Here is a 12,780-nt window from a genome sequence, read left to right on the forward strand (position 1 = left end):
ACTTGACATTAGCTGATCAGTATCATATCGGAAACAGATCGAATAACTTAAACTCGAATTGGGCATCATTGTCGAGAGCGCCAGATACAATAAGCTTTTACGGGACTCCCCCATTACGAGTATTACATTCATTTTGTTAATTCAAGTAATTCACCGCTTAAAATGGGACCTTCCCTTCCATTTTGAGTATTTATCAGACAAGTCAAAATTGCGTTTGTATTTGGTTTGTATTCGAGACTCGAGAGGAACGTCGTCGAGAGGATCGGAAGGTAGATAAGAAGTACTTAAACAGAGTTAGTAATATAGGTTTTATAGTAGTTAGCGCGCTGTCTTCTTATCGCCGCTTTTGTTCACCGTTATACTAGTTCCGATAAGGAAATACAGGGAAGTTCCTAGCACTAATCACTCCGTTACTCCGTAGATCACAAAACTCATGCACAGTATAACTTGACCACGCGATCCGTAACAACCGTGTGTAACCAGAGATCACGTTTAAACTCACTGACTGAGTAGGTAATCGAATTCAGCGTTTGGAACAGCCCAAGCATTTATCTTGAAGCATTGAAGAGCATGTCCGGAACTTGCGGCGGTCGCTAATATGCGGTCACGGCGAATTAGCAGACCGTGTCGTACCCGTACCACACAAGCGGGGGCACGAAAGTGCGACTTTCCTCACTCCAGGGAGTGAAACAAAGTAGCTTTTTAATTTAGTGAAGGCCATGAACTGCAACTTCATACTTCTATTACAAATTCGGTTTTTTTTTTCTTTTTTTTGTTTATCTGTATTACTCTGTGTAATTTGAATTACATTTTAACCCTTTAATATGTTCTCACTACTGAGTTGAAAAATTATATGTGCAACACGAGAGCAAAGTTTTTCTACATTTCGTGTTTTTGAGTCCCTCGCTACGCTCAAGATTCTAACTTAGAATCACTCGCCTCGCTCGTGATTCAATTATACTCTTTCGCTTTCTCGGGACTCAAAATAAACATTCGCAAGAAAAACCAACTTTCCTCTCTTGTTGCACAAATAACTAGGTATTATATTTTCATAAGCTGTTTTATGCTTATTAGAATTTCATCTTACCAAAAACATGCTTTTTGAAACTCTTTTCTACTTGAGGTAGCCAGGAAAACTTTCTACTCCAAGCAGTGAACGTTGTTTTTATATAGGAGGCTTTTTTTGGCAAAAAGCCAAATTCACCAGTTAAAACACCTCAGAACTATCTCAATCTGAACACAATCAGAAAAATGTTAGGTATTGTGAAAAGAGAATGTAATAAGGTACATTTTGGTTTATATAATTTAAAATAATAAAATAGTTTTTAATGGTAAAATTTGGTAAAGTCTGTGAAAAGACCGCGGGCAAAAAAATATAGGTACTTTATTTTTCAAATTTCATTATGTAGTTTGATAACCACAAATTAATTGCTGCTTGAAAATGTACATTCATTTAAAAGATTGACATCATGCGTGGCCGGGTTTCAGGGTGTACAATCTTATTATAATGTGTGTATGTATGTATAAACTCTTTATTGAACAAAACACAGAACACAAATATGGCACAGAATAGGCAGTACAAAGGCGAACTTATCCCTTTAAGGGATTTCTTCCAGTTAACCTTTGAGTAGATGAGAATTGATGAAGAACGGTAGACAAATATAGCACAGCGTACAATAGACTAGAGGAAAGGGAAAGTCAATAAATTTATAAAAGAGGGCGAAAATAAATAAATTAAGATAATAATTAGAAGTAACAGTATAACAAATATTATATATATATAATACCTACGTTATATATATTAAATATTATTTCTCGCATGGCCCATAGACACCTCGACACGAGGCTTAAAAACGTAATTAAAAGATTAGCTGACCTGACAAAAGATAATCTGTTGAGTCGAGTACGAGTGTACAAATTAATCCTAGGATAAGATGCCTCAAAATGTACTTACACATACGTACTAGTGCTTGTGTTTTTATATTATAAAAGAGCAAAATCTACACAAATTTAGCAATGGTACCTGCTGAATTTGTGAACCTTGGGACAAAAAAGTGGAGGCTTTTAATAAACGGACATAAACGTTACTATCCATGGAGTAATTTTATATGAGTAAGTAAATTATTTATAGTTACCTATGCTGGGGACGTTAAGTGGCGGTTTTAACGTGGACACGACATAAAACACAAGATGTTGCAACGAACAATCTCGTAGGGGATAAGGTATTGGTATGATACCCATTCTGTTTTAGCGAAATACAAATTATACATTGATAACCATCAGAACAGAGTTAAGTCAAATCTGTTAATAAAGGTATATTAGATTTAAGTGATCAGACCATTATTTTATAAAGGCATATTCAACTTAAGTACGCTCATATTTTTTGTAATAATCATGTTACAAAAGTATCGTTAGCATGTTTTAGTAGGAACATATTATAATCGATGATTTCTCTGAAACCATTAAATATTCGCTGAATATATCAACATGACGGTCAAATCACTCAAATCGGTAGCTAAAAGTCCTCTATCATTGGCTTTCGTTTGTTTCAAACTGAAAGCGACACCGTGTATAATTAAGACGATGATATTGTAAACAGTGATGGATAATAAAGTGACGTTACGTTATCAATGATAATGAAATGGGCGGTATCGTTGTACTTTATTACACAATCTGGTGGTTTGATGGCCAAAATACCGTTAAAATAAGGAAACAAATCAAATTGTTTTAATAAATATTTTATTTTTTGCTGTTGATTATTTGTCTCCATTGGCCTCGAACTGTCGTTTCCCACGCCGCTTCATACAATTTGGTTGACAGGTATCACAGGTAGCTTTAGTCTGAGCATCTGGTTAGCGGAGGTTCTCTTGCTTTCCACTTTTCATTGCAAACTATATTTATACCACGTCGGTGGCAATCAAGCATACGGCCCGCCTGATGGTAAGCAGTTACCGTAGCCTATGGACGCCTGCAACACCGGAGATATTACACGCGCGTTGCCGACCCTAACACTCCTCTTCCTCGTTGACCAATACTATATGACCAATTTTTTTAAAAGCCAAAGAAATAAATGAACCGATGCCGACAGGTTGTGGGTATATTGGAGGTTGCGTATGTGTAGGTATGCTGGCAAATCAGTATTACGTACCTACCTAATCCTATGAGGAGATATGAGACATAGGTATAGTAACAAGTATGTAGTAGTACGGTTTGTTTGTATTTTTGTACTGCTGTATGTTGTTACTTGCAATATTTTATTCACCACGTAAACTAAAGTTCTGTCTATCAGACTCCAGTAACTCTGCTGAACTCCGAAGTTCTCGTACTAGGGCAGACAATGTATTTAATTCCAAGCTGTGAAAGTATCGGCACATGCCACATGCGTGCTTTTTGTCGGTAAGGGTTAGCGTATTCTGGGTAAGTACGCTACCATTAGTACGCTTTCTACCTACCTACCCTTCCAGTATCCCATTTCATTTCCATCCATCGTGTCCATTTGTCTGTACCGTTCTCTCTCTCTGGGAAGTATTGTCTACGTCAAAACAACGTATATAATAATTATCCCGTTAATTATGACCATTTCTCGTGACCACTCGACCACGCTCATGTAATGGCAAGTACAATAGGACAGTAGAATGAGATCGGTAGGTACGGCGCGCGGCGCGCGTCACGAATGGCTACTTTTCTTTAGTGCAGCACAAAAAGCGCGACGCCCCGAAGGCTGTTTGTTGCTCACTTGATACAATTATTGAAATGCTGATTAATTCAAAACAAATGTGTTTAAATTTAAAAGCCCAGAAGTCTGGATCCAGAGGCTGTGAGTTCAAGTCTCACCCAAGGCAGTAATTTTTCCACTTTTAAATTTATTCTAAGCTTAATAGCATCGATCGCAGACGTTTCTGCTTGTTAAAAATTAAATGTGTTTAATTTAATAACAATGTAATTATACGGCTATTATCCACAACTATATCCAACACTATTCGTGTTAGGTATGGTAGATTACACGTCACTCGAATCTCGCAGAAGCATATATCTAGTCAAATATTTCGTACAATTAATACGAGGGGCAATAACTAACCCTCAATTATTATCGCAAACAACCTTCCGTGTCCCCCGTCTCACCGCTAAAGTGCTACGTCTTCGACGCCGCGGTCTCTTCGCTGTCCCAACCAGCCCGAACTCACACGCTTGCTAACTTTCCCCTTCACCAAGCGCAGACGATATCTTGGACAGCGATGACCAACTTGATATGTTTTTAACAACCGAGACCAAGTTCCTAGCTGCATCCTGTCGCTATATTGAAAGTATCGTTAGCTCCATCATTTAGCATTAAGTTTATGGTATAATATTGGGAATTTTAAATAACTAAGTTTATATATATAAATAACTATTGCTTTTTTCGATTTGACATTTTTACATTCTTAACAGATTAATTTAAATTTAATATCGAGTGATTTGACATTAGCTATTATTTAAAATTATACAGTTGCCATTTAATTTAATTTATTAATTCGTTTTAATTGTTTTTTCTTAAAAATAATTATGTAATACATGTAATGTGATTTTTGTATATGACATTTATTCCGGTTTAAATTAATGAAATCTTATTTACTTAAGTTAAGTTGCAATTTGTATGTCTATCTTTTTGTTTTTAGAAATTAATGCATGTTAGCCATTAAGAATTAATTATAATGCCAATTAGCACGTAAGGTTTAGCTGTTAGTGCTTATTGAATGAAAAATAAATAAATGAAATGAAAATAAGAAATAAAATATAAAAGAATTATTATATTAATTAATTATAATCAACAAAACCCCCCTTACTTTTATTTTAATGCGAAATTACTTAGGTAAATAGGTACTACAATAATTGCCTACCTACTTAGGAATATCAATAAAATTTGAGAACATTTGTGGATTTCCTGAGCATCCATTACCATAACAGCTATAGGTATTATTATATCTCATCATCGTCCGTTAAAACCATTTGTCACTGCAGAGTAACAGTACCTATGCGGAATAAGATTTGGACAAAGTTTTGAGAGTTTGGATGTAAATAAATAAGTATTATGGGACAATATTTCACAAAACGTTAATAAATATTTATCGAAACATAAATTATCTGGTAAGTTGCATGAGCATTGGAATCTTGAAATTATCTTTTGCCCGGGACTTCGTCTGCGTGGAATTAGTAATTTGGGTACCTACATTAATTTTTAAATAATATACTTTTTATTCCACCCTTCTTGGAAAAAAAGAAGTAGTGACCCCCCAAAAGGGATTACTAATTGGTCAACATTGCATAAACATTTGCAATAAAAGGTCATATAGGTACAATACAATACAGTAGCGGCAAATAATCTATCATATTTTTTCAGATAGGTACATTTGCATACGTTTTTTAATAATTTCTCAAAAACGGCTCTAGCAAGGTCGATGAAATTTACAATATAGGGACGTATGAAAACGACAATTTGATCAAACTAGGGTTCATTTTTAAAATGATAAATTTGCGTAGCATCCATCTGTTTTATAAGACTGTTGGTTTCTTAATAAATATTTAAAAAAAAAGCAAAGCTATTGAAAAATAGTCTTATAGACATGGATATCGACAGACGATCTCACAGTAGTCACAGTCTCCGAAAAATCTCAAAGTAACTTAGAAAACACAACTTAGTCGAAAAATAAATAAAAAAACAACGGTTTTTGAATGAAGTATGCGATTTATTGGTAAATAATCATGTATCACTAAAAATTAATACTCGTAGCAAGGTAACTATTATTTTTAATGATCCAACAGACAATAACAAGAACGTGTAATATGTCGAGATTGTCGAGCATAGGAAGTTTTCTAAATAGTTTTGCTAAGGAAGATAAAATTGGGAGGTACTAAATAAAATGCTAACATCTGTACGGCAGCGATGGATAAAGAACCATGCACAGAACTGCCGTAATGCATCTCGCATCAGAGTAGTTTTTCTTTCATTTAACGTTGTTAAATGCATTATTAAAGGTACTAATAAAAACAACGATGTTTTTATTTATTTGATACGGCATTGAACTTAGTCCAAATTTCATTCCGCATAATAGGTACTTTATTGACACTTTCATCATCATCATGCAAATCATACCTTTTCACGAGCAAGACAAAAATGAGAACATTCAGGTTGCCCTTGTGATACAATAGGAATCTTCGAGATCGTTTTAAAAACAATAGTTGTTTTTTTTATATATATAAAGATGTATGTTCTACGATCGCGTACATGTTTGGATCAGACTTACAGGATGGAACCATTATTATAAAAATTACCACTCTATAACGTCATCTTTTGTATTTTTTTCTTATGATTCTGCTTATAATATGTATAACTATGCTATTTCCTTCCCCGGGACTCAAACTGTCTCCATACTAAAAACAAGAACTATAAGTTTTTTAGGACTAAGTATGAGGTGGCAATAAGGCTTGAATAGAGGATTTCTTATAATCTGGACCGTTAAAGGGTTGATGGACTTCAACGTCATAAGTTAAGGGTCTTATTTATTTTTCTAGTAAAATAATTGTTAATACATATTTCTGTAATCAGTCGAGATCGTAATTTTATTATATTTTAACGTAGTGCGTTAAAAGATGCCATGACTTAAAAGGAATCGCAAGGAGAGCTAGATTAAATGGGCAGACACCGCCCGTCGGTCAAGTGTAATCCTAGGTCACACAAGCGTATAAAATGCTTTTTCTCCTAGAAATACTGTGTATTTTTCTTTGTTTCAAATGGGTTCCTGTAAAAACTTTTTTGTTTGTGCACAGTCATCATTGTCATCAAGTACTTTCTCATCTAATCTTCAGGACTCTTAAACTAATAAGAACGAGGTGGGCGAGATCGCGTTGTCTCCTATTACCTACAGACATATTACGTCCAGTGACCAACGGGATAGGAGACGATGTGAGGATAGGTATTGCACCAGTATTGAAAAGAATCTTTTTTTGCAGCTAAACCACTGCGGACGGGTTACCAATGAACCTTGTCTGTAATGAATTAGGCTCAGTCAGCTGCAGAAGTGAGACCTTATGAAACGCTGGATTGCGGAAAAACCGAAAAGCGGACCCCTGGCATGGCAGCATGAGGACGCTAATATAACTAATATAAGATAGAAACTTGTATGCAGTATACCTACCGCACCTGAATTACGTGCAGATCAGATCAGATGATCGGAGTAGGTAGATATCGTCGAGTAGCTACTTCTACTTCTGATTATACAGTAAACCGTTGATTTTATAAGTATGTAACAAAGTTTATTCTTGGTACCGCTCTGCATCACAAAGGCTAAATGTTATCTGCCGGCGCATGTAGTCTTCTGAGACAGTGATTAATTTTGATAAATAAGGATATTAGTCACGCTCGTAAATGTATTGAAGTTACGTTATTCTAACTGGCATAAGTTTCTTCAACGAGCATTTACCTCATGGAAAAAATGGCGCGAAGTAATTTAAATAAATAGAAAATCGAAATGCCTTCGTCCAAAAAAATCAAAACCCATTCATCTGATTGGGAAAACCACGATGCTACATTTGTACCACTTATTTTTCTGACAATCGTTTTTTTTACTACTGAATCCGGGGATTACTCAACTTCAAATAGCGTAGTCAATTGCCGGGTTCTCAAGCTTACGGTGACAGGAGAACGAAGATTATAATTGATTTAGTTATTACTTTCGGTTCCCCTGATTGCGAAACTGCATCCGAGAATCAGACGTTAAAACGAGATGTCCCTAACTGCAAATCTAATATTGCATCTGCCTAAGTTTTTTGTGAGAGACGAACACTACTTATTCAAAAAGACTGACTTATACTGGTTAGCCTACAGCACAGGAATTGGTTAGGTCAGTCAAATGCGCCCAGGTAAGAGCGCCTATACTGCCCATTGTTTTACCGTCAATGATTGACTCCCGTATCAATTAAATTTCATGTCATGTTCCGCGGACGTGTGTAAGTTTCTTAGTTTTATTACCGATACAGATGTTATTTTTATCTGCAGAATTTCTAAATTTACCATTATCTTTGTGTAATTTGTACGTAATTTTACAGCATGAGATAAAGTAAGCCTTACACTAAAATATTACTATCGTACGGAGACCACATTTATTTGAATTTTCCGTTAATCACTTTAATTTGCGGTAAAGACTATGCAATGTTGATTTTAATCGGAATCAATTTACCATTTATTTAATTGCACGGGGTGGCATTTCCTATGATTATGTCACACTTAAGAGTTACAGAATGTGTTCAGATGTTGAGATATTACATTTGTTAGTAATGAAATAAATAAAATAATGCTGTACTTACTCTGTAAACACTTACGAAAAGCAAAGTTCAAAATGCACGAAAAAGGAACTTACATAGCCGGTTTCTGGGCATCAGTATGTTTACAAATATAAAATAACAATATTAAAATAGTTCTTGCATTCATGTTGGACTTGAGAGTGGAACGCGTCGCGCCTGCGCGAGCCGACCGCTGCGCGAGATAGTCTTGCCACTACTGTTTGAATCTTAATTGATCGAACCTCCGCCGGCAAAGGTTGTATTGCGCTCGCGCACCTTCTGTTCTGTCGCATACGAGCTTTTACCGCCCGCTTTGAACGATCATTTCTAAAGCGCGATGAGTATGTGATCACGTGCTTCTGATAACTCTTTAGTATTCTTTTCGGGACGAAATTGGCCTTCCTTTGCCCGCAACGGCCGCAACGCATTGTATTTAAGTTTTTTGCACAAATAACAGCTCCATCACTTTCGTTTGCGAAATTAAGGAAAGATGAAACACAAGTATTTGGACAAATACACTCATGTGCGTTGCAGGTATAGCAAGTAGCAGAAGTAGATAGCCAGATAATCGCTAAAAAATTATACGGATACGGACAGTGCACAGCTCTAGGTATCCTATTTCCAGGATCATGTTTTATTTTTGAATTTGGAATCTTGTTACTGAACAATATTTTGTACACAGGGCCTCACCAGTCACCAGGCTATATTTAAGAAAACAACTGCTGTGCAGGTCGTTTATCCCAATACATTGTTAATTCCGTTCTTTCTATACGAAGTTGAACTTTATTCAAGAGAAGTTAAGTAGGTACATGTTGTAGGTTCGTGGATGCGCATGTACTGTACGTGCGAGTCGAATTTATTTTGTAAGCAGGCTTGCCGCGCTGTTGTCGAACTTGAACTTCCTTTCGAGGTTTTTGTAATGTTTCGTACTTGGACCAGGAATTTAGTAGGGCTTTGAGGTTAATATTGGAAAAAAAGTTTGAAGTATGATCAATTTAATTATCTTTAATAGCATGTGGTTGCATACAATTGACAGTGTAGGTGATAAAGTTGAGGTCTTGTAATAAATTTGTTAATCGTTCAAAATGTCTTTCACTGTATGGTAATGCTCCTTCAATAAAGCTAGCCAGGGCTGGCATTTTCAAATTTCCTGATATTATCTCTGGGGCTAAAATGTTAAAGACCAACTGGGCTGCATGGCAGGTCTTGTTGTTAGTATTCCACTCAGATGCAAATCTCAACAAAGTCTCTTTCTGGGTGTGGTTGATTTCCTTCAGTGTCTCATAAAGTTTGTCATTTCCTGCCTTCAAAACCTCATTTACAATTTTTAAGACTTGGAAAGGTCTTTCCATTCTTAATGCTAATTTCAAAGCCTTTATGAGCTTTTTGTCATGGAGTAGATTTGCCAACTCCTGTTCTTGCAAAATCATTTCTTCTCTCTCTTTAGCCATCTTTTCTCTTCTTTCTAAAGTAACATCAAGGAATTTAATTAATTTAGAATCTGAGCCACCAGTTACAATTGTTGACTCATCCTTACTGAGAGCCATGGCCCAAATTTTGCCATCATGTATATCAGAGGACATCTTACATTCTGAAGATTTAATATTCCACAATTTCAAGAGACCATCTGCTCCACTAGATATTATCTGTTGACCTTTAGACAAAAACTCTATTTTAAGGACAGAGCTTTCATGGCCTTCAAATGATTTTAAGCAACTCAAATCTGCTATAGACCACAGTTTTACAGTAGCATCAGCTGATGATGTGAGCACAACTTGGTCCACAGGAGAGAATCTGGTGCACCACACTCCTCTCCTGTGACCCTTCAACACTCCCAATAGACTTAAATCATTGGTCCAAAGTTTAGCAGTTTTGTCTTGTGAACCTGTAGCAATCATTTTATCATTTGGTGAAACTGTGATACAGTTGATATCCATTTGATGAGCCAGCTCAGTGTGGCTTGACTTAAGTTTATGTCCTGCAGACTCTATGTCTTTGGGCACTGTCCAAACCTTCAGGCAATTATCTTGACCAACTGAGGTAAAAAAATCATTTGAAATTTGAGATGTGAACACAGATCCTACAGATGCTGTGTGCCTTGCTCCAACTCCTAGACATATGATTTCATTGTTGTCGCTCTGGAGCCAAATTCTAACAGCATTGTCTTTCCCTGATGATACAAACATTTCAGGTTTGGTTGGGAATTTAGCTAATGCTAAAACTATGTCTGTGTGCCCTTTTACAATTTGGCAGTTCATTGATTCTAAATCATAATATTTTAGATCAGGACTGTTTGTAGCGACAACTAGGTGCCCCTCATTTTTCCCAATCAATATCACATCCAATATTTCATCAGTAAATCCAACCAACTGCTTCATGCAATCAAATGTTTCCAGTTCATGGAGAATGATATTATGGTCCACCGTGACCACAGATAACATGTTTCTTGCCTGATTGAATAACAGATGAGTAATGGCCAAGCCACCCTCCTCCTGTGCAGGTGACACAAGGCTGTTGGTTTGTTCATACATGATGCGGCTTGTTTGCACATTCCAAACTTTTACAATGCCTTTTTCACCTGCACAAGCAATATAAATGCCTTCAGTTTCCAGTTTCTTCTTAAAATTTGGCACCTTAAAGGAAGGAGGTAGCAGCACCATGGCTTCAATACTCTCATAAACTGGCACAGTCCTCAATGCCTTACTCTCATCTAAGTTCCAGAGGATTAAAACCCTGTCTCTACCAGCACTGACCATGTGCTGACCATCCGGTGTGAATTGTAGAGAAGTGATCTTACTGAAATGTCCGGAATAAACAACATGTTCCTTACCTGTCTTAGAGTTCCAAGATCTGATCTTGGTGTCATCAGCTGCACCAATAATAAGTTGTTTGGATGTGTCTGGGTGATATTCTAGAACACTAAAGACACCCATGGCTCCTCTGAGGCTACTTGTACATGTGTGGTGATCTAGGTCCCATACTCTAATGTTGCCATCAGAGCCACCTGAGGAAATGCTGGAATCAGTGGAATCAAAGGCGAGCCTGGCAACAGGACCTTTATGCCCTGATCTCCACATCTTCATTTGTTTACCAGTGTGCCTATCCCATAGTTTCATCAACCCACTTTTATGTGCAGTAACAACCACTTCATTGTTATGTGATAGTTTAAATGAGTATATGGGGTCACCTTCTGTTTCTTCATTTGACTCTCCAATGACCAGGACTTGCGAACATGTATTGACATCAATCACTTGAATCGCGTCGCTGCATAAACAGAGTAGATGCGACCCATCAATGGTCCAAGAAATGTCTCCTCCAGTGTAGAAAGCTGTATATTCTGCATTTTTCTCATACCTGCAATAGACGAGAAACAATATAGTTTAGAATTATAACTAGTACTCACATGCAATTATATTAAAGTTAGAAATAAAACGTTTTTTGTCCAGCTAAGGTTATGTTGGATCAACACAATGTGAACGTTGGTAGAAAGAAAAAAGCCTGTAATACTTACACTTCTTTGAGTAAAAGCGACATTATGTGTTACATACGTATTACTCTGTTGACAAATTACCACGTATTTTATTTAATAATCTTCAAAACAACACTGAATCCACCATCCGTCCCATGTGTGTTGTGAGCGTTGAGCGTTGACAATACCAAACCAAAGAGTATATAACCACTACGTTTTAAGAGACGGGACCACGGGACTTCTTTACTGGCCAATGGAATCAATTTAGTGACACACGCACAATATGACACACGTCAAACGTGAGTGCCAACATAGCGAAACGAATAGTGCTGTACGCACGCATTCCCAGCATTTATCGATAAATTTTCCGTGGTACCTCTGGGGCGATACATAATATGTTATCATTTTTATCGACAAAAAATAAAACAAATACCAAATGCTAAGATTGCCAAGATGACGTTTTGACGATCTGCGATTCCACAGATAACTAAGTAAGTACTAAGTATACAGTAAAAAACAGAGGTATGGTACCATAGTATAGAGAGGAAATGGTAGAGCCGGGAGATGACCGAACGAGATGCTCTTATGGAACTTTCAGTAGGAGTAGCAGAGAAAGCGTTATTACGCTTTGTCCTTGTCACAGTCTCACTTTTTTCCTTTTTTTATTTCCCACCGTCAATTTCATAGACCTAGCATGCATATAGATAGATGTGCTATACGTGTGCGTCCGTGAGGGACAGAACATACGCAATGCTACAATATGATTGGTCGAGTAGATTTGTAGCCCACCGTAAACCATACAAATTTACGGTGAGGAATAAAAAAAAATGTGACTGTAACAAGGACAAACAATAATAACGCTTTCTCTGCTACTCCTACTGAAAGTTCCATAAGAATAAAAGCATCCTAAGCATCTCATTCAGTCAACTGGTGGAGGGGCCATTTCCTTTCTATATTATTGTACCTCTATGGTAAATTTAGTATAGCCCCCTCCA

General features: G+C 36.7%; 2 protein-coding genes across 3 annotated transcripts in view; both read right to left on the reverse strand.

Annotated features, from left to right (window-relative positions):
• The window catches only part of LOC134744179 (pH-sensitive chloride channel 2-like), a 31,164-nt gene extending 22,580 nt beyond the window's left edge, over window positions 1-8,584 (reverse strand). Inside the window, exon 1 of one of the 2 annotated variants that reach the window (XM_063677895.1) lies at window positions 8,394-8,584. In XM_063677895.1, the coding sequence (XP_063533965.1) occupies window positions 8,394-8,464 (71 nt within the window). In that variant the 5' untranslated portion in view covers window positions 8,465-8,584. The remainder of the gene's footprint in view (window positions 1-8,393) is intronic. The other variant, XM_063677896.1, reaches the window with a different exon arrangement.
• A 714-nt stretch (window positions 8,585-9,298) lies between these two features.
• LOC134744157 (transducin beta-like protein 3) lies at window positions 9,299-11,981 on the reverse strand. Its single transcript, XM_063677862.1, has 2 exons — window positions 11,828-11,981; window positions 9,299-11,670 (listed from the first exon to the last, which is right to left on the reverse strand). Exons 1-2 carry the CDS (start codon window positions 11,848-11,850, stop codon window positions 9,312-9,314), a joined length of 2,382 nt encoding a protein of 793 aa, XP_063533932.1. The 5' UTR covers window positions 11,851-11,981; the 3' UTR covers window positions 9,299-9,311.
• Window positions 11,982-12,780: the final 799 nt, after the last annotated feature.

Source organism: Cydia strobilella, chromosome 9 (assembly GCF_947568885.1).
Source record: "Cydia strobilella chromosome 9, ilCydStro3.1, whole genome shotgun sequence".
Lineage (NCBI taxonomy): Eukaryota > Metazoa > Arthropoda > Insecta > Lepidoptera > Tortricidae > Cydia > Cydia strobilella.